Source organism: Stigmatopora nigra, chromosome 4 (genome assembly GCF_051989575.1).
Source record: "Stigmatopora nigra isolate UIUO_SnigA chromosome 4, RoL_Snig_1.1, whole genome shotgun sequence".
NCBI classification, from domain to species: domain Eukaryota; kingdom Metazoa; phylum Chordata; class Actinopteri; order Syngnathiformes; family Syngnathidae; genus Stigmatopora; species Stigmatopora nigra.
Window position 1 is genome coordinate 4,128,952 of NC_135511.1, and position 21,747 is coordinate 4,150,698.

A 21,747-nucleotide genomic window follows, 5' to 3' on the forward strand; every position below is an offset into this window, starting at 1 on the left:
CGCAAAAATATGTAAACTTGGTTGTATAATAGGGGTGATCCTACTTCGTGTTTTTTCAATTATCTCGCCCATGTCTGGTCTACATTATCTGTGATACTTGAGAGATTATGCCGTCATGTCTATTTTACATATATATATATATATATATATATATATATATATATATATATATATATATATATATATATATATATATATATATATATATATATATATATATATATATATATATATATATATATATATATATATATATATATATATATATATATATATATATATATATATATATATATATATATATATATATATATATATATATATATATATATATATATATATATATATATATATATATATATATATATATATATATATATATATATATATATATATATATATATATATATATATATATATATATATATATATATATATATATATATATATATATATATATATATATATATATATATATATATATATATATATATATATACATACATATACATATATACATACATATACAGATATGATAAAACGTGTAATAACAGTATTTGTTCGCTTTGCTTACTTTTGACCTAGACGGTTGGCTGTAGCGGTTTGTCGTCACGTCCGGTCCTTTTTAAATTCTTTAGCGCGGTTGTAGCGTTCTACGTCAGTTATTATTTTCCCCTCCGCTCCATCGTTTCGCTAAAGAAGAAGCAACATGGATCGGTAAGTAGTTTTAATGTACTTAAATTTCCACTTACATTGCCTTTCCCTTTTCTTGCCGTTCCGCGAGACATAAAAATTACTAAATTAAGTTTTTGTTTACGCCCTATTATTATCGTCCGGTCAAAAAACGACCCTCTCTCAATGATGGTTTAGGAAAGACCGAAAGTAAACAAGCTGGAAGAATGAATAAAACCAAGGAGCGCAATTTAATTTAAATAACTTTTTGTGAAATAACCCCAAAATACGTCCTTGCATTTATTTTTTTTCTAAATCGCGACCCAAATGACGAGCATTTTCAACTGCTCAAAAGACGTGCGTCTCTTGTTTTGTTTTTTGGATTGGATTGGATAATTTTATTATTATTCGGGATATTTTATTGTAACAGTCACAAGAGGGTGAGAATGCCGATACACATAGTTACAAGTTAGACAATACATTCGCAAAGGCCGCAAAACAACAAAGCAAGAAGCACTAAGTACAAAGCAATGTATATGGGATCATTAAGTCAGAAAAGCAGCAAAAACACAAAAACGAGCAACCGCTACCGGTTGACACCTGAGCGGTTATAATTTTGGTCTAAGTAGCAAAAACGGATACAGACTCAGTAGCAAAAACGGATACAGACTCAAGAAAAAGACGTTGTAAAGTTGAATAAAACTGGAACCACACACAGGAAGTCTTCCACAATAGATTTCAAATTTTTCCACCCACTAAAATTCTATTATTCAGTTTGATTTTTTTTGTCGTTAGGCTTTTTAATCTGGCCCGCCGACGTTGTCCAAATAATGTTGTTGTTGTTGCTTTATTATTATGCCAGTGGCAGTAGCTCTGTCCACTCTTATTTGTTTTTCATGTTTTACAGCCCCTCTATCTTTTATAAAATTAAATTTTAATATTTCTTAATACAAAGCAATGTTTTTTTTACTTTACTTTGTACTTTATACTTTTTACGCTAATGATGATTGATGAGTATATTGATACTTAGTCCTTTTTTTCTGTTTGTTTCATATGTACTGTTAACGGATGCACTTTTTTTTATATGTATCGTATCTTGGGCTAACCCGACCCATCTGTCAAATTTTTAAAGTCAATGTGGTGGCCCCCGGGTCGAAAAGTTTGCCCACCCCTGGCCTAGACCTTTTTTTGCTATTTGTGTATGTCTCATCGTTTCTATGCTATCTTGTATTTTGTCCTGTTTTTCCCCCTTCTATTGCCGTATTATTTTTAATTTGTTTTTTTTAACATCAACCTAAACAAGGGTATATTTATAATCTCTCATATTTGCATGGGTATGTTCATTGATATGTATTGTTCCTTTAATAAATAAATCAAACTATTTATTGTAATTTTGGGACTAGTGGACGAATGAGCAGGACCACCGGCAGGCTGTCCCACCTGCCATTGCGAGTGCAAGACCCTAGCAGGATGAGCACTGCATTCACAACTCCCCGCAGGTTGGTATTTTTTCCTATGAACAAAACAAACTTGAATAGTATTGTTACTTGGCTTGGCCATGGTGCTTTCAAAATAAAATCTCCTTTGTGATGTGGTTCAGAAAAATTGGAATCACAACATTTTTCATGGCTAGTATGTCAGTGTTACAGTTCAGGGGTCGAGAGTTCGATCCCAGGTTGATAACTTACTGTGTAGTTTGCATGTTGCTAGCCAATTTCGTTATACGCAGCTGTGTATGATGACTATAAAGGCTTTTGATTGATTTGATTGTCCATTCTCAAATCAACCATTGTAAAATGAGCTTTTAAATTTTATGACATTTGGGAAAAGATTTAATTTTTTTGGTAAGACAAATATTCCCCAAAATGCCTGCCCACAGACAGGTATGCTATTTTGTAACACAAACTTTACATAATTAATTATTATCTTGAGTAAATGATGATCATGACAATAAACAGGTCAAATGCTGGTAGAAAGTTTCGTGTCATTTTACCGATTTATATCGCATTGTATCTTGCAACACTCGTATACATAATAATGAAGCCGTTTCAACTGCAATTTTCAGTTTTGTCATTTTATTCCCCAAATTGACTACCATGAATACATTGCAATTTTCTTTAAAATGTGTTAAGCTTGATTTGGGAAAGTTAAAGGGGGCTGCTGGATAAAATGACAATTGTGTATCTTTTTCTTCTTTTTTTGGACAGTGAAAACTTTTCAATGGGAAAATTCAGCATTGGTAAACCACTGTTGCAGACATCTGAGAAGCGGACAAGCGTCTTTGGTCAACGGTATGTGAAGAATGGAAATGCTGTGTAAATGATCAGTGTCGATCTATGGAAAATTTAGCCATATCTGATTTTATAGAATAGAACAAACTGTAGCCTGTTGCATCCTTTATAGAAGGGGTCAGCAACTTTTGGTGTGAGACTTTACTGAGAACTGATGCATCAGTTAGTTTGATGTCACAGATAAACCTGAAATTGTACTAATGTTCAAGTAGTGCATATCCTAAGAGCTCCAATTATTGTGCCCTATTGTCTGTCAGGATGTGAGGTGTAAAAACTAAATTGTGAACTTCAGTACTCTATACATATTTACTTTTATTTTTTTATTTATTTTTTAGGGTACCAAGAAACAGTGGAGCTAGCATGCCACGCAACAGCTCCGTTTATGGTTTTGGAGCACCCGAGAAGCTCAAAGATACACGCCCTGTGCATGACAAAGCTTATGTTCAACAGTGCATCAGACAGCTGTATGAGGTAGGTTTGGCTTCAGCAGTGTAGATTGCTTCTGAATTGTAGGATGTAGCTTAAACAGCATTTGAATCTTTTTTTGAAATTGATAATTATTTCTCAATTCTTCAACATGAGTGTTTGTTTAAAAAAAAAAAAAAAAAGAAGACCTAGATTCTACATCTGTAGACATCATATTTTGGGTCTTATAGAGCACAATTAATAGTTTGTAGTTTGGAATTGAATTGAATGCGGCCAGAGACATTACACGAGGGAGTTGCGGGGAGAGAGCCAGTGCTCCTGATGTTCTTATGAGCAGCCAACGAGAAGTAAAATATACTCCTCGTATGAGCGATCGCTCCGCCATTCGCGCTGAGTGACGTAAAAGAACACTGAAAAAAATGCAACGCTCCTCCCAGTGCTCGTAGATATCTGTTATACATGAAAGAGATGCGTCAAAAAAGACAATGATAAAACAGCCTCTCATGTCTTGGCCACCTGGCTTTCTTGTATCTCAAATTTTGTCTCGTATCTAAAGATAATTATTTGTTCGAAATTTTACTCCTATTTCGAAATGCTCGGGGTGCTCATATGTTGAGGTACCACTGTATCCTTTTTTTTTTTGGTGGAACGAACTAATTTGTTTTTAGTTCACTCCTATGGCAAACGTTCATTTTAGTTACGAGTAAATTGACATACGGACTCCGTCCCGGAACAAAAGTACCACTGTAATCAAATTATAGTTCAGTTCAGAGCCCTAACAACCTTTTTTTTTAATTCTTTTTTTTTTTTTAAACATCAACTCATTATCTGCGTTTGATATCTATCATTCTTGATTCATTGAATAATTTAATGTATTTCACATTATATTTATACCGGGAATGGTTTTCCTTTAATATTTAAATGTGTGTATCCCCAAATTTAGGCAATCACAAATATCATAGTACTGTAGAATAAGCGGAACAAATAAATAATTGTACTGTAGTATCTTATTAACGTGACCGGACGTTTCGTCGACGTACAATTTGTAAGGTTAGTGGTTAGAATTAGGGTTAGGGGACAGTGGTAAAGGTAAGTAGTTAGGGTTAAGAGTTAGGTCCGGCGACGAAATGTCCGGCGACGAAGCGTCCGTTCGACGAAGTATCCGGCGACAAAATGTCCGTGTATCCTTATTAATGTTGTAGTGTTAAATTAGTAGAATGTCCATTTATTTTTTGCTTTTTTTTTGCAATTTAGTTCCTGTCAGAGAAGAGCTACAATGTTGCACTGAAGACCTTACAGTCACCTTCCACAAAGGAGTTTGTCAAGATCTTTGAGTTCATCTATCGTCAGCTAGACCCCACCTTTGAAATGCCAAACAGCAAAGTGGAGGAAGAAGTTCCAGCTCTCCTCAAGTCACTTGGGTTGCTATAGAACCTTTTTACTTAAAACAGTTCCTCTCTAAGATATGCCAATGAATTTACCTATGACATCTCCTCGTTAAGTGATGTGTTGATCTTGGACACTTCAAACGTGGACCGCAATTATGCTTCATTTCCGTGTCCTTTGCCCCCTCCCACCCAATTTACTGCTGTCCAAGAACTTGTTTGATTAATCCAGAGGTCTGTTCAAATATGCTGCACCTCTTAATCCTTAGGATATACTGATAATTGGGCATCTGTGAAGTGTTTTAAATTGCGTTCGACAGGTTCCATAATATCAACTTTTTCTAAATATGTATTCTATCTCTATCTCTGTGTTTCTGTTTCAGATATCCTTTTGTGCTGTCCAAGTCCTCCATGTATTCAGTGGGTGCTCCCCACACATGGCCTCAGGCCCTTGGTGCTCTTATGTGGTTAATTGACACCGTCAAGGTAAGCTACAGCCCCTTTGGCATTGAAAAATGTTCATATGTAAAAGTAATTGCATGAGACATTTCTCGAAATAGATTGAGAGGGTGGGAACTTTTGTGTCACCAGATCTTCTCAGGCTTAAATCAGCAGGATCTGCTCTTCAGAGACTTCTGTGAAGATAGCGACAATGTTGATGACAGCGCAGATTACAATAGGGTACTTTCAAGATCTCTTTGTGTGCTAACATCTTTGCTGGGATCTCACAAATTCTTCTGCCTGCAGCTCTTTCTCGACTATACAGCAAGAACGTATGAAAAATACATGCAAGGCATGGACACCTACGAGGAGGACGATGAAGCCTTTGCCAGTGAATTGAGTAAGCTCCAGTTGAGCCAATTATATAAAGTTCAGTGTATTTGAGAAAGATGGAATGCCATTGTGTGTCTTCTTCTCCTCTGTCCTTTATATTTTCCGCTTTTGGTGCTCGTGTTGGTACAATTTTTTTCCCTGTGTGTTTCCTGCATGCATTCACAGAGAAGATTTGCAATTATGATGAAGAAGCACTGGCTGTAATGGAGGAGAAGCACAGATTACTAATGGATGAGGTTGACCGACTGGAGAAGGAAAACCAAAAGGTCATTATGACGTAGCAATTAGACTATTCATGACTTTGCATACAAAGGGGTGTGCCATCAAGTATTTAGGCACTAATGAACATAAGATTTTTTGCTGTTGGCCTCTGAGTGTTTTCTCAAGACGATCGGCAAATGCATCTCTTCACAGGACCGTCTCGAATCCAAAAGGATGGAGATCATGAGAATGGAGTCAGACCTACAGAAGTTGCACGACTATCATGCTAATGTAGAAGCATACCAAACAAACCAAGAGAAAAAGTGCCTGGAGCTGGTCGATGAATTAAACCATGCTGGTAAATGGAAACCAAAGTGGTTTTCCCACCATGACATTATGTTCTTCATAAGTGTATGCAGACTTTTGACCACAACTGCAAATATGTATTTTTGAATCATTCTGTTCTCTGCAGTCAGCCGTCTGGAGTCTCTGAAAGTTGAGCAATGTGAACTGCAAAAGGTTCGGCAGAACCAAAAGTACACACCTGCCGACATAGAGAGGATCAACCAAGAAAAACGGGAGCTCCAACAAGGTGTCACTACTCATGGCAAGTCTCTAGAACAAGCCCAACAGCACAAGTGGAGTGAAGAAATCACGGTGGCCAAATTTAAGGAGAAGGTATTCCTGTTCAATGACAATGGAAATTAAGAATTGCGATGATAACTGGCATTATTTCAGTTTATAGATGCGAGCTCGCCATTTCATTTGCCCAGCGCAGATATGACCTGAAACATATCAGTGCTGTTTTATTCATGGGTTGTTAAGTTTTATGTACGGAACCTTTTTTTAAGCTATGTTATAAACAAAGTTGAATTGAATGGAGTTTTTTTTCTACTTCAACACCCATTTTTACTTGAACCAATGCTAAAAAATAAAATAAGCTAATAAATGGCTGCCTGCGGTAAAAAAAATATTACTAGTTTACATTGGCCATGCAAGCTATGACGTGCTGTCGGTTACAAAAAAAAAACCTGCATCTTTTCCTATGAACACGTTCCAGGTTGAGTTGAAGCTTAACGAGTACCACAAATTTGCCCGCAAGCTGAAGCTAATTCCGGCATCTGCAGAGAATGCCTGTGGGCATGACTTTGAACTGAGGCCTTTTGAATATGGCCCAGGGAACATTCAACTCGAGCCACAAATGCAGGTAATCAATTGATTTATTCCACTGAGATTTTTTTAGCTGAAATGCTGACCAGTTTGTGTGTCTCACTGTAGACTCTTTTGAGAAAACTGATTAGGGATGTGGAAGATGGACGCAGCAAACTGTCCAGTACCAATTTCAGCCTGAAGGAGTCTGTCGAACAGGTGACAAAAACAGTTTCTCATGGCATCTCCAAGTACACACATTTATTTCTCTTTTACTGATATAAACATGTTTTTTTTAATGAAGACACAACAATTTTGGCTTTTGTTTCCCTAACTTTTTTATCGTCACTGGACATAATATTCTTGACTTTTTGAAGTTACTTTATACTAAAAACATGACATGCACCGGACATTACCACTCTTGCACCAACTGATTAGCTTCCAGAAGGTTCTCCTTTTGGTATTGTTGACAGTATAGTAATCCCCCTTCAACTTTCATGATTTCACTACATCGCAGATTTTTTTCTGGGGGATTTTTTTTTGTAAGTTCATAAAAATCTGAAAATCCACGCTGCAACTCGAGAGCGGAAACCACTCCCCTGTCGTCCGCTTGCAGGGAGCAACTCGGCACGGAAGTAAAAAATATAAATACATTTTAAAAATGACAATTTTTTTAATGAATTCTTTGAAATGCGGGTGACCCTACTTTGCAGTTTTTCCGTTTATCTGGTGTATGTTAACCGTGATAATCGAGGGGTTACTGTACTCCTTCCACTGTCTCTGGGAGATTTGCTGAGGATGATGCACCTTTTTTGATTGATGAACCCTAAAGTGACAGCGCCTTTGCTCCTATTTTAGGTGAACTTAAACATCTTGGACAAGGAAATTGACCTGCAGGATCTGAATGAGCAGATCCGCAAGTTGGACGAACGCTGGGATGCCAACCAGAAGGTTCGAATAGGTGTCCTCGTACTAAACATCCAATACACTTAATTTGTTCACTCTTACCTCGATAGATGACTATTTTGAAAATGAAAGAGGTAAGATTTGCTAATTGCTTGAACTGCCTGTGGAACAAACTATTGCACCTTTTTATCAATTTGCTTTGTTTAAACATTTTTTTTTAAATTGAGACCAAAGAGAAAGCTCTATGTTTAACGGTTGATCTTCGTTTCTACACATATGTGGTCACGGGCTGTGAGGTCATGACTGAAAGAACAGCAGAACTTGGCGAGGCTATATGACGAACAACAGTGGGAATTGGTTGGTAGCAGAGGGGGACAATTACTGTTCAAAAGATTTTTACTAAACCAGAGAGATTGTGTGGTCTTATCTTAGCTGATGGTGAGACCTGGTTCTCATGTGACGCCACCTATAAAAACTAGGGCTGCCCCTCATAAGAACCACTGATCAATTTGTCGTTCACGCTTGCAGGAGATTGCTCGAGATGAACAAGAATGGGCGAAAGAAGTGGAGATGGCAGAAAGCGAATGCAATTTACTGGAGGAGAAGGGCAACTGCGGTTACGATGAAGCCATGCAGCAGAATATGTCGCTGCAACAACAGTGAGTGGATTGCATGAAAGACACTTGATTTATTACAGCACTGAGATCACTTTGAAACCTGGTCCCCTCCAGGTTGATGATTTTCAAAGAAGCATTCATTTGTAAATAATGGAAACATTCTTGTCTGACACTGTTAAGCAGTGCCAATGTAAATAGTCAACATTGTTTTAGTCAGGGCAGGCTTACTTTGTGTTTTTAATCTTAATCATTTATGCAGTTGTATACTCGACATAAAATGTTTTGTCCTTTTGTTTACTATTTCGACTAATATACTTTCGCCACGCCAAAACAACAAAAACGCGATGTTGTGAAGCCGCAATGATCGAATTATTACTGTAGTCGCACTGAGGTATAGGTCACATTTTTGGGTAATTTTGTATTATTATTATTATTTTATCAGAAATCAATAGCGACAACTCAATTAAAAATACTAAAAAGGAGAAAACAGGCTAAATTGGCATCTGGTTTTCAAATATCTATATCCTAAAAAAAAACCATGACAGGCTGTCGGTGGTCAAGGAGGAACAAAAATACATCTTTAAGTTGCACTTAAATATTTGTCCTCATGGACACAATTTGAAAAAGCAAAAAGGAAGAATTTACTTCGTCTTGAAATGTTGTACTCCTTCTTTTGGGAAGCCATCAAACTTTACATTTGTATTTGAATACAAAAAAAATCATCTTACAGTGGTACCTCGAGATGCGAGCTTCATGCGTTCCGGGACTGAGCTCGTATGTCGATTTTCTCTTAACTCAAATGAACGTTTCCCATAGAAATGAACTAAAAACAAATTAATTCTTTCTAATCCTCTGAAAAAAAACATCAGAAACAGGAGATTGGATTGGTAAAACATTTTTATTTGTAATAATTTGCCATCTATAAACAAAGTAACAAATAACTAGTGGGCTAGTACTAAAATTAGACGGATTTCGTGCAGGGGACTTTTTGCACTGCAACGTGCTGGTAACATACCATAAACCAATTTAACTGAACTTGGATTACGATGCAGACACTCAAAAATAAGTTTAAACTAACCTTACACTAAACTTAATTCCAATTTGGTTTACATTTTTATACCTTTCTTGGCTTTATTTGGCCCACCTCCACCCTTAATTTCAGATGCAACCTATCAAGGATTGTTTACTTTTGTCTTCCCTTCAAAATATTCCAAAAATGATGCACACAAATGAACTCACAATGGGATTACGCACGACCACTTGTCAACAAGAAGTATACGCCTCTCGTATTATCGAGGAAGCGCTGCCACTCTGCACTGACTAACAGTGGGGGAAAATAACACTGAAAAAAAATGCAACGCTCCGCCCAGTGCTCCTAGAGACATTACACGGTAAAAACAGTGCCCATGATGTTCATGATATGAGCAGCCTCTCGCATTCGAGGTATGCTCTATGTCAAAATTTGTCTCGTATTTTAAGATAAATATTTGCTCGAAATTTCAATGGTATCAAATTGCTCGTATGTCGGGGAACTTTTATGTCGAAATATTACTCTATCTCTAAATTTGACTTGTATGAATTGAGGTACCACCGGGTAGTGCTGGAGTCAAATGAGGAGAGACGTATGGTGGCCAACAACCTCACGAGCGTGTTCACCAAAGCCGCAGACCACCTGTCGGCCATGGAGGTAATTACTGGCCGCGTTTTGTTTCCTTAAGTAATCAAGAGTCCTTCTAAACTACTGTATTGTTATTGCCGCCGTTTCACAGGATTTAACAAAGAACTGGGAAAGCGACATGCAACTCATGTACACCAAAATGATGGAAGACAATGAAAAGTTTGCCCTCGAAATGTTGGAACTCAAGTCAAAGTTTGGTGGAACTTGAAAAAAAAAAATGTTCATTGAAGTTCAGTTTTTTGGTTGTTTGCAAAAAGTTTCTCGTGTACTGTTAATAGGTTGAATAAATGACACTTATCGAAAATATATTTCAGTGCTCTTTTGTGAAACTTTATCTCAAAGGTAATATAGTACTGTGCATCATTGCAAAGTACGTGCGCTATGTGACTGTATTGTTATGTCTGATTTCTATAATGGAGTACAGACGCTCCCCTACTTACAAACAAGCTTGTTCATAAGTTGAAATTGTTCAAATTGAAGTTGATTCAGTCCTATATTTTGTATTATAATTTATGTTTAAGGCCTATATGACTATATTGAAGGTTTATACAAGTGCATTTGTATGTTTAAGGCTTGTCTTAGTATTATTATTTATGTGTGTGTGTGTATATATATATATATATATATATATATATATATATATATATATATATATATATATATATATATATATATATATATATATATATATATATATATATATATATATATATATATATATATATATATATATATATATATATATATATATATATATATATATATATATATATATATATATATATATATATATATATATATATATATATATATATATATATATATATATATATATATATATATATATATATATATATATATATATATATATATATATATATATATATATATATATATATATATATATATATATATATATATATATATATATATATATATATATATATATATATATATATATATATATATATATATATATATATATATATATATATATATATATATATATATATATATATATATATATATATATATATATATATATATATATATATATATATATATATATATATATATATATATATATATATATATATATATATATATATATATATATATATATATATATATATATATATATATATATATATATATATATATATATATATATATATATATATATATATATATATATATATATATATATATCCATACATATACATATATGATAAAACGTGTAATAACAGTATTTGTTCGCTTTGCTTACTTTTGACCTAGACGGTTGGCTGTAGCGGTTTGTCGTCACGTCCGGTTCTTTTTAAATTCATTAGCGCGGTTGTAGCGTTCTACGTCAGTTATTATTTTCCCCTCCGCTCCATCGCTTCGCTAAAGAAGAAGCAACATGGATCGGTAAGTAGTTTTAATGTACTTAAATTTCCACTTACATTGCCTTTCCCTTTTCTTGCCGTTCCGCGAGACATAAAAATTACTAAATTAAGTTTTTGTTTACGCCCTATTATTATCGTCCGGTCAAAAAACGACCCTCTCTCAATGATGGTTTAGGAAAGACCGAAAGTAAACAAGCTGGAAGAATGAATAAAACCAAGGAGCGCAATTTAATTTAAATAACTTTTTGTGAAATAACCCCAAAATACGTCCTTGCATTTATTTTTTTTCTAAATCGCGACCCAAATGACGAGCATTTTCAACTGCTCAAAAGACGTGCGTCTCTTGTTTTGTTTTTTGGATTGGATTGGATAATTTTATTATTATTCGGGATATTTTATTGTAACAGTCACAAGAGGGTGAGAATGCCGATACACATAGTTACAAGTTAGACAATACATTCGCAAAGGCCGCAAAACAACAAAGCAAGAAGCACTAAGTACAAAGCAATGTATATGGGATCATTAAGTCAGAAAAGCAGCAAAAACACAAAAACGAGCAACCGCTACCGGTTGACACCTGAGCGGTTATAATTTTGGTCTAAGTAGCAAAAACGGATACAGACTCAAGAAAAAGACGTTGTAAAGTTGAATAAAACTGGAACCACACACAGGAAGTCTTCCACAATAGATTTCAAATTTTTCCACCCACTAAAATTCTATTATTCAGTTAGATTTTTTTTTTTTGTCGTTAGGCTTTTTAATCCGGCCCGCCGACGTTGTCCAAATAATGTTGTTGTTGTTGCTTTATTATTATGCCAGTGGCAGTAGCTCTGTCCACTCTTATTTGTTTTTCATGTTTTACAGCCCCTCTATCTTTTATAAAATTACATTTTAATATTTCTTAATACAATCCTTTTTACTTTACTTTGTACTTTATACTTTTTACGCTAATGATGATTGATGAGTATGTTGATACTTAGTCCTTTTTTTCTGTTTGTTTCATATGTACTGTTAACGGATGCACTTTTTTTTTTTATATGTATCGTATCTTGGGCTAACCCGACCCATCTGTCAAATTTTTAAAGTCAATGTGGTGGCCCCCGGGCCGAAAAATTTGCCCACCCCTGGCCTAGACCTTTTTTTGCTATTTGTGTATGTCTCATCGTTTCTAAGCTATCTTGTATTTTGTCCAGTTTTTCCTCCTTCTATTGCCGTATTATTTTTATTTTGGTTTTTTAACATCAACCTAAACAAGGGTATATTTATAATCTTTCATATTTGCATGGATATGTTCATTAATATGTATTGTTCCTTTAATAAATAAATCAAACTATTTATTGTAATTTTGGGACTAGTGGACGAATGAGCAGGACCACCGGCAGGCTGTCCCACCTGCCATTGCGAGTGCAAGACCCTAGCAGGATGAGCACTGCATTCACAACTCCCCGCAGGTTGGTATTTTTTCCTATGAACAAAACAAACTTGAATAGTATTGTTACTTGGCTTGGCCATGGTGCTTTCAAAATAAAATCTCCTTTGTGATGTGGTTCAGAAAAATTGGAATCACAACATTTTTCATGGCTAGTATGTCAGTGTTACAGTTCAGGGGTCGAGAGTTCGATCCCAGGTTGATAACTTACTGTGTAGTTTGCATGTTGCTAGCCAATTTCGTTATACGCAGCTGTGTATGATGACTATAAAGGCTTTTGATTGATTTGATTGTCCATTCTCAAATCAACCATTGTAAAATGAGCTTTTAAATTTCATGACATTTGGGAAAATATTTTATTTTTTTTGGTAAGACAAATATTCCCCAAAATGCCTGTCCACAGACAGGTATGCTATTTTGTAACACAAACTTTACATAATTAATTATTATCTTGAGTAAATGATGATAATGACAATAAACAGGTCAAATGCTGGTAGAAAGTTTCGTGTCATTTTACCGATTTATATCGCATTGTATCTTGCAACACTCGTATACATAATAATGAAGCCGTTTCAACTGCAATTTTCAGTTTTGTCATTTTATTTCCCATATTGACTACCATGAATACATTGCAATTTTCTTTAAAATGTGTTAAGCTTGATTTGGGAAAGTTAAAGGGGGCTGCTGGATAAAATGACAATTGAGTATCTTTTTCTTCTTTTTTTGGACAGTGAAAACTTTTCAATGGGAAAATTCAGCATTGGTAAACCACTGTTGCAGACATCTGAGAAGCGGACAAGCGTCTTTGGTCAACGGTATGTGAAGAATGGAAATGCTGTGTAAATGATCAGTGTCGATCTATGGAAAATTTAGCCATATCTGATTTTATAGAATAGAACAAACTGTAGCCTGTTGCATCCTTTATAGAAGGGGTCAGCAACTTTTGGTGTGAGACTTTACTGAGAACTGATGCATCAGTTAGTTTGATGTCACAGATAAACCTGAAATTGTACTAATGTTCAAGTAGTGCATATCCTAAGAGCTCCAATTATTGTGCCCTATTGTCTGTCAGGATGTGAGGTGTAAAAACTAAATTGTGAACTTCAGTACTCTATACATATTTACTTTTATTTTTTTATTTATTTTTTAGGGTACCAAGAAACAGTGGAGCTAGCATGCCACGCAACAGCTCCGTTTATGGTTTTGGAGCACCCGAGAAGCTCAAAGATACACGCCCTGTGCATGACAAAGCTTATGTTCAACAGTGCATCAGACAGCTGTATGAGGTAGGTTTGGCTTCAGCAGTGTAGATTGCTTCTGAATTGTAGGATGTAGCTTAAACAGCATTTGAATCTTTTTTTGAAATTGATAATTATTTCTCAATTCTTCAACATGAGTGTTTGTTTAAAAAAAAAAAAAAAAGAAGACCTAGATTCTACATCTGTAGACATCATATTTTGGGTCTTATAGAGCACAATTAATAGTTTGTAGTTTGGAATTGAATTGAATGCGGCCAGAGACATTACACGAGGGAGTTGCGGGGAGAGAGCCAGTGCTCCTGATGTTCTTATGAGCAGCCAACGAGAAGTAAAATATACTCCTCGTATGAGCGATCGCTCCGCCATTCGCGCTGAGTGACGTAAAAGAACACTGAAAAAAATGCAACGCTCCTCCCAGTGCTCGTAGATATCTGTTATACATGAAAGAGATGCGTCAAAAAAGACAATGATAAAACAGCCTCTCATGTCTTGGCCACCTGGCTTTCTTGTATCTCAAATTTTGTCTCGTATCTAAAGATAATTATTTGTTCGAAATTTTACTCCTATTTCGAAATGCTCGGGGTGCTCATATGTTGAGGTACCACTGTATCCTTTTTTTTTTTGGTGGAACGAACTAATTTGTTTTTAGTTCACTCCTATGGCAAACGTTCATTTTAGTTACGAGTAAATTGACATACGGACTCCGTCCCGGAACAAAAGTACCACTGTAATCAAATTATAGTTCAGTTCAGAGCCCTAACAACCTTTTTTTTTAATTCTTTTTTTTTTTTTAAACATCAACTCATTATCTGCGTTTGATATCTATCATTCTTGATTCATTGAATAATTTAATGTATTTCACATTATATTTATACCGGGAATGGTTTTCCTTTAATATTTAAATGTGTGTATCCCCAAATTTAGGCAATCACAAATATCATAGTACTGTAGAATAAGCGGAACAAATAAATAATTGTACTGTAGTATCTTATTAACGTGACCGGACGTTTCGTCGACGTACAATTTGTAAGGTTAGTGGTTAGAATTAGGGTTAGGGGACAGTGGTAAAGGTAAGTAGTTAGGGTTAAGAGTTAGGTCCGGCGACGAAATGTCCGGCGACGAAGCGTCCGTTCGACGAAGTATCCGGCGACAAAATGTCCGTGTATCCTTATTAATGTTGTAGTGTTAAATTAGTAGAATGTCCATTTATTTTTTGCTTTTTTTTTGCAATTTAGTTCCTGTCAGAGAAGAGCTACAATGTTGCACTGAAGACCTTACAGTCACCTTCCACAAAGGAGTTTGTCAAGATCTTTGAGTTCATCTATCGTCAGCTAGACCCCACCTTTGAAATGCCAAACAGCAAAGTGGAGGAAGAAGTTCCAGCTCTCCTCAAGTCACTTGGGTTGCTATAGAACCTTTTTACTTAAAACAGTTCCTCTCTAAGATATGCCAATGAATTTACCTATGACATCTCCTCGTTAAGTGATGTGTTGATCTTGGACACTTCAAACGTGGACCGCAATTATGCTTCATTTCCGTGTCCTTTGCCCCCTCCCACCCAATTTACTGCTGTCCAAGAACTTGTTTGATTAATCCAGAGGTCTGTTCAAATATGCTGCACCTCTTAATCCTTAGGATATACTGATAATTGGGCATCTGTGAAGTGTTTTAAATTGCGTTCGACAGGTTCCATAATATCAACTTTTTCTAAATATGTATTCTATCTCTATCTCTGTGTTTCTGTTTCAGATATCCTTTTGTGCTGTCCAAGTCCTCCATGTATTCAGTGGGTGCTCCCCACACATGGCCTCAGGCCCTTGGTGCTCTTATGTGGTTAATTGACACCGTCAAGGTAAGCTACAGCCCCTTTGGCATTGAAAAATGTTCATATGTAAAAGTAATTGCATGAGACATTTCTCGAAATAGATTGAGAGGGTGGGAACTTTTGTGTCACCAGATCTTCTCAGGCTTAAATCAGCAGGATCTGCTCTTCAGAGACTTCTGTGAAGATAGCGACAATGTTGATGACAGCGCAGATTACAATAGGGTACTTTCAAGATCTCTTTGTGTGCTAACATCTTTGCTGGGATCTCACAAATTCTTCTGCCTGCAGCTCTTTCTCGACTATACAGCAAGAACGTATGAAAAATACATGCAAGGCATGGACACCTACGAGGAGGACGATGAAGCCTTTGCCAGTGAATTGAGTAAGCTCCAGTTGAGCCAATTATATAAAGTTCAGTGTATTTGAGAAAGATGGAATGCCATTGTGTGTCTTCTTCTCCTCTGTCCTTTATATTTTCCGCTTTTGGTGCTCGTGTTGGTACAATTTTTTTCCCTGTGTGTTTCCTGCATGCATTCACAGAGAAGATTTGCAATTATGATGAAGAAGCACTGGCTGTAATGGAGGAGAAGCACAGATTACTAATGGATGAGGTTGACCGACTGGAGAAGGAAAACCAAAAGGTCATTATGACGTAGCAATTAGACTATTCATGACTTTGCATACAAAGGGGTGTGCCATCAAGTATTTAGGCACTAATGAACATAAGATTTTTTGCTGTTGGCCTCTGAGTGTTTTCTCAAGACGATCGGCAAATGCATCTCTTCACAGGACCGTCTCGAATCCAAAAGGATGGAGATCATGAGAATGGAGTCAGACCTACAGAAGTTGCACGACTATCATGCTAATGTAGAAGCATACCAAACAAACCAAGAGAAAAAGTGCCTGGAGCTGGTCGATGAATTAAACCATGCTGGTAAATGGAAACCAAAGTGGTTTTCCCACCATGACATTATGTTCTTCATAAGTGTATGCAGACTTTTGACCACAACTGCAAATATGTATTTTTGAATCATTCTGTTCTCTGCAGTCAGCCGTCTGGAGTCTCTGAAAGTTGAGCAATGTGAACTGCAAAAGGTTCGGCAGAACCAAAAGTACACACCTGCCGACATAGAGAGGATCAACCAAGAAAAACGGGAGCTCCAACAAGGTGTCACTACTCATGGCAAGTCTCTAGAACAAGCCCAACAGCACAAGTGGAGTGAAGAAATCACGGTGGCCAAATTTAAGGAGAAGGTATTCCTGTTCAATGACAATGGAAATTAAGAATTGCGATGATAACTGGCATTATTTCAGTTTATAGATGCGAGCTCGCCATTTCATTTGCCCAGCGCAGATATGACCTGAAACATATCAGTGCTGTTTTATTCATGGGTTGTTAAGTTTTATGTACGGAACCTTTTTTTAAGCTATGTTATAAACAAAGTTGAATTGAATGGAGTTTTTTTTCTACTTCAACACCCATTTTTACTTGAACCAATGCTAAAAAATAAAATAAGCTAATAAATGGCTGCCTGCGGTAAAAAAAATATTACTAGTTTACATTGGCCATGCAAGCTGTGACGTGGTGTCGGTTACAAAAAAAAAACCTGCATCTTTTCCTATGAACACGTTCCAGGTTGAGTTGAAGCTTAACGAGTACCACAAATTTGCCCGCAAGCTGAAGCTAATTCCGGCATCTGCAGAGAATGCCTGTGGGCATGACTTTGAACTGAGGCCTTTTGAATATGGCCCAGGGAACATTCAACTCGAGCCACAAATGCAGGTAATCAATTGATTTATTCCACTGAGATTTTTTTAGCTGAAATGCTGACCAGTTTGTGTGTCTCACTGTAGACTCTTTTGAGAAAACTGATTAGGGATGTGGAAGATGGATGCAGCAAACTGTCCAGTACCAATTTCAGCCTGAAGGAGTCTGTCGAACAGGTGACAAAAACAGTTTCTCATTGCATCTCCAAGTACACACATATATTTCTCTTTTACTGATATAAACATGTTTTTTTTAATGAAGACACAACAATGTTGGCTTTTGTTTCCCTAACTTTTTTATCGTCACTGGACATAATATTCTTGACTTTTTGAAGTCACTTTATACTAAAAACATGACATGCACCGGACATTACCACTCTTGCACCAACTGATTAGCTTCCAGAAGGTTCTCCTTTTGGTATTGTTGACAGTATAGTAATCCCCCTTCAACTTTCATGATTTCACTACATCGCAGATTTTTTTCTGGGGGATTTTTTTTTGTAAGTTCATAAAAATCTGAAAATCCACGCTGCAACTCGAGAGCGGAAACCACTCCCCTGTCGTCCGCTTGCAGGGAGCAACTCGGCACGGAAGTAAAAAATATAAATACATTTTAAAAATGACAATTTTTTTAATGAATTCTTTGAAATGCGGGTGACCCTACTTTGCAGTTTTTCCGTTTATCTGGTGTATGTTAACCGTGATAATCGAGGGGTTACTGTACTCCTTCCACTGTCTCTGGGAGATTTGCTGAGGATGATGCACCTTTTTTGATTGATGAACCCTAAAGTGACAGCGCCTTTGCTCCTATTTTAGGTGAACTTAAACATCTTGGACAAGGAAATTGACCTGCAGGATCTGAATGAGCAGATCCGCAAGTTGGACGAACGCTGGGATGCCAACCAGAAGGTTCGAATAGGTGTCCTCGTACTAAACATCCAATACACTTAATTTGTTCACTCTTACCTCGATAGATGACTATTTTGAAAATGAAAGAGGTAAGATTTGCTAATTGCTTGAACTGCCTGTGGAACAAACTATTGCACCTTTTTATCAATTTGCTTTGTTTAAACATTTTTTTTTAAATTGAGACCAAAGAGAAAGCTCTATGTTTAACGGTTGATCTTCGTTTCTACACATATGTGGTCACGGGCTGTGAGGTCATGACTGAAAGAACAGCAGAACTTGGCGAGGCTATATGACGAACAACAGTGGGAATTGGTTGGTAGCAGAGGGGGACAATTACTGTTCAAAAGATTTTTACTAAACCAGAGAGATTGTGTGGTCTTATCTTTGCTGATGGTGAGACCTGGTTCTCATGTGACGCCACCTATAAAAACTAGGGCTGCCCCTCATAAGAACCACTGATCAATTTGTCGTTCACGCTTGCAGGAGATTGCTCGAGATGAACAAGAATGGGCGAAAGAAGTGGAGATGGCAGAAAGCGAATGCAATTTACTGGAGGAGAAGGGCAACTGCGGTTACGATGAAGCCATGAAGCAGAATATGTCGCTGCAACAACAGTGAGTGGATTGCATGAAAGACACTTGATGTATTACAACACTGAGATCACTTTGAAACCTGGTCCCCTCCAGGTTGATGATTTTCAAAGAAGCATTCATTTGTAAATAATGGAAACATTCTTGTCTGACACTGTTAAGCAGTGGCAATGTAAATAGTCAACATTGTTTTAGTGAGGGCAGGCTTACTTTGTGTTTTTAATCTTAATCATTTATGCAGTTGTATACTCGACATAAAATGTTTTGTCCTTTTGTTTACTATTTCGACTAATATACTTTCGCCACGCCAAAACAACAAAAACGCGATGTTGTGAAGCCGCAATGATCGAATTATTACTGTAGTCGCACTGAGGTATAGGTCACATTTTTGGGTAATTTTGTATTATTATTATTATTTTATCAGAAATCAATAGCGACAACTCAATTAAAAATACTAAAAAGGAGAAAACAGGCTAAATTGGCATCTGGTTTTCAAATATCTATATCCTAAAAAAAAACCATGACAGGCTGTCGGTGGTCAAGGAGGAACAAAAATACATCTTTAAGTTGCACTTAAATATTTGTCCTCATGGACACAATTTGAAAAAGCAAAAAGGAAGAATTTACTTCGTCTTGAAATGTTGTACTCCTTCTTTTGGGAAGCCATCAAACTTTACATTTGTATTTGAATACAAAAAAAATCATCTTACAGTGGTACCTCGAGATGCGAGCTTCATGCGTTCCGGGACTGAGCTCGTATGTCGATTTTCTCTTAACTCAAATGAACGTTTCCCATAGAAATGAACTAAAAACAAATTAATTCTTTCTAATCCTCTGAAAAAAAACATCAGAAACAGGAGATTGGATTGGTAAAACATTTTTATTTGTAATAATTTGCCATCTATAAACAAAGTAACAAATAACTAGTGGGCTAGTACTAAAATTAGACGGATTTCGTGCAGGGGACTTTTTGCACTGCAACGTGCTGGTAACATACCATAAACCAATTTAACTGAACTTGGATTACGATGCAGACACTCAAAAATAAGTTTAAACTAACCTTACACTAAACTTAATTCCAATTTGGTTTACATTTTTATACCTTTCTTGGCTTTATTTGGCCCACCTCCACCCTTAATTTCAGATGCAACCTATCAAGGATTGTTTACTTTTGTCTTCCCTTCAAAATATTCCAAAAATGATGCACACAAATGAACTCACAATGGGATTACGCACGACCACTTGTCAACAAGAAGTATACGCCTCTCGTATTATCGAGGAAGCGCTGCCACTCTGCACTGACTAACAGTGGGGGAAAATAACACTGAAAAAAAATGCAACGCTCCGCCCAGTGCTCCTAGAGACATTACACGGTAAAAACAGTGCCCATGATGTTCATGATATGAGCAGCCTCTCGCATTCGAGGTATGCTCTATGTCAAAATTTGTCTCGTATTTTAAGATAAATATTTGCTCGAAATTTCAATGGTATCAAATTGCTCGTATGTCGGGGAACTTTTATGTCGAAATATTACTCTATCTCTAAATTTGACTTGTATGAATTGAGGTACCACCGGGTAGTGCTGGAGTCAAATGAGGAGAGACGTATGGTGGCCAACAACCTCACGAGCGTGTTCACCAAAGCCGCAGACCACCTGTCGGCCATGGAGGTAATTACTGGCCGCGTTTTGTTTCCTTAAGTAATCAAGAGTCCTTCTAAACTACTGTATTGTTATTGCCGCCGTTTCACAGGATTTAACAAAGAACTGGGAAAGCGACATGCAACTCATGTACACCAAAATGATGGAAGACAATGAAAAGTTTGCCCTCGAAATGTTGGAACTCAAGTCAAAGTTTGGTGGAACTTGAAAAAAAAAAATGTTCATTGAAGTTCAGTTTTTTGGTTGTTTGCAAAAAGTTTCTCGTGTACTGTTAATAGGTTGAATAAATGACACTTATCGAAAATATATTTCAGTGCTCTTTTGTGAAACTTTATCTCAAAGGTAATATAGTACTGTGCATCATTGCAAAGTACGTGCGCTATGTGACTGTATTGTTATGTCTGATTTCTATAATGGAGTACAGACGCTCCCCTACTTACAAACAAGCTTGTTCATAAGTTGAAATTGTTCAAATTGAAGTTGATTCAGTCCTATATTTTGTATTATAATTTATGTTTAAGGCCTATATGACTATATTGAAGGTTTATACAAGTGCATTTGTATGTTTAAGGCTTGTCTTAGTATTATTATTTATGTGTGTGTGTGTATATATATATATATATATATATATATATATATATATATATATATATATATATATATATATATATATATATATATATATATATATATATATATATATATATATATATATATATATATATATATATATATATATATATATATATATATATATATAT

General features: G+C 35.9%; 2 protein-coding genes across 6 annotated transcripts; both read left to right on the plus strand.

The window, feature by feature from the left end:
- The first annotated feature begins 590 nt into the window (after positions 1 to 590).
- Positions 591 to 10,465, plus strand: LOC144195972 (kinetochore protein NDC80 homolog). 3 transcript variants are annotated; one of them, XM_077715897.1, is made up of 18 exons: positions 591 to 717; positions 2,076 to 2,171; positions 2,880 to 2,963; positions 3,299 to 3,434; positions 4,644 to 4,810; positions 5,158 to 5,260; positions 5,366 to 5,455; positions 5,522 to 5,615; positions 5,774 to 5,874; positions 6,023 to 6,167; positions 6,282 to 6,487; positions 6,870 to 7,016; positions 7,088 to 7,177; positions 7,817 to 7,909; positions 7,975 to 7,998; positions 8,393 to 8,523; positions 10,066 to 10,168; positions 10,251 to 10,465. In XM_077715897.1, exons 1-18 carry the CDS (start codon positions 710 to 712, stop codon positions 10,365 to 10,367), a joined length of 1,935 nt encoding a protein of 644 aa, XP_077572023.1. In that variant the 5' UTR covers positions 591 to 709; the 3' UTR covers positions 10,368 to 10,465. The 3 variants fall into 3 exon arrangements, with proteins under 3 accessions (XP_077572023.1, XP_077572024.1, XP_077572025.1); XM_077715898.1 differs by lacking the exon at positions 7,975 to 7,998; XM_077715899.1 differs by lacking the exon at positions 2,076 to 2,171 and having other exon boundaries at positions 637 to 717.
- Positions 10,466 to 11,440: 975 nt separating this feature from the next.
- LOC144195941 (kinetochore protein NDC80 homolog) lies at positions 11,441 to 21,292 on the plus strand. 3 transcript variants are annotated; one of them, XM_077715844.1, is made up of 18 exons: positions 11,441 to 11,569; positions 12,903 to 12,998; positions 13,708 to 13,791; positions 14,127 to 14,262; positions 15,471 to 15,637; positions 15,985 to 16,087; positions 16,193 to 16,282; positions 16,349 to 16,442; positions 16,601 to 16,701; positions 16,850 to 16,994; positions 17,109 to 17,314; positions 17,697 to 17,843; positions 17,915 to 18,004; positions 18,644 to 18,736; positions 18,802 to 18,825; positions 19,220 to 19,350; positions 20,893 to 20,995; positions 21,078 to 21,292. In XM_077715844.1, exons 1-18 carry the CDS (start codon positions 11,562 to 11,564, stop codon positions 21,192 to 21,194), a joined length of 1,935 nt encoding a protein of 644 aa, XP_077571970.1. In that variant the 5' UTR covers positions 11,441 to 11,561; the 3' UTR covers positions 21,195 to 21,292. The 3 variants fall into 3 exon arrangements, with proteins under 3 accessions (XP_077571970.1, XP_077571971.1, XP_077571972.1); XM_077715845.1 differs by lacking the exon at positions 18,802 to 18,825; XM_077715846.1 differs by lacking the exon at positions 12,903 to 12,998 and having other exon boundaries at positions 11,492 to 11,569.
- Positions 21,293 to 21,747: the final 455 nt, after the last annotated feature.

What these genes read in the sequence shown, in the direction of transcription:
- LOC144195972 (XM_077715897.1), top strand. An exon ending in ACAGCGCAGATTACAATAGG is followed by an intron (nt 5,456 to 5,521) that starts GTACTTTCAAGA and finishes TTCTGCCTGCAG; the next exon opens with CTCTTTCTCGACTATACAGC. An exon ending in ACCACCTGTCGGCCATGGAG is followed by an intron (nt 10,169 to 10,250) that starts GTAATTACTGGC and finishes GCCGTTTCACAG; the next exon opens with GATTTAACAAAGAACTGGGA.
- LOC144195941 (XM_077715844.1), top strand. An exon ending in TGGCCAAATTTAAGGAGAAG is followed by an intron (nt 17,315 to 17,696) that starts GTATTCCTGTTC and finishes AACACGTTCCAG; the next exon opens with GTTGAGTTGAAGCTTAACGA. An exon ending in ACCACCTGTCGGCCATGGAG is followed by an intron (nt 20,996 to 21,077) that starts GTAATTACTGGC and finishes GCCGTTTCACAG; the next exon opens with GATTTAACAAAGAACTGGGA.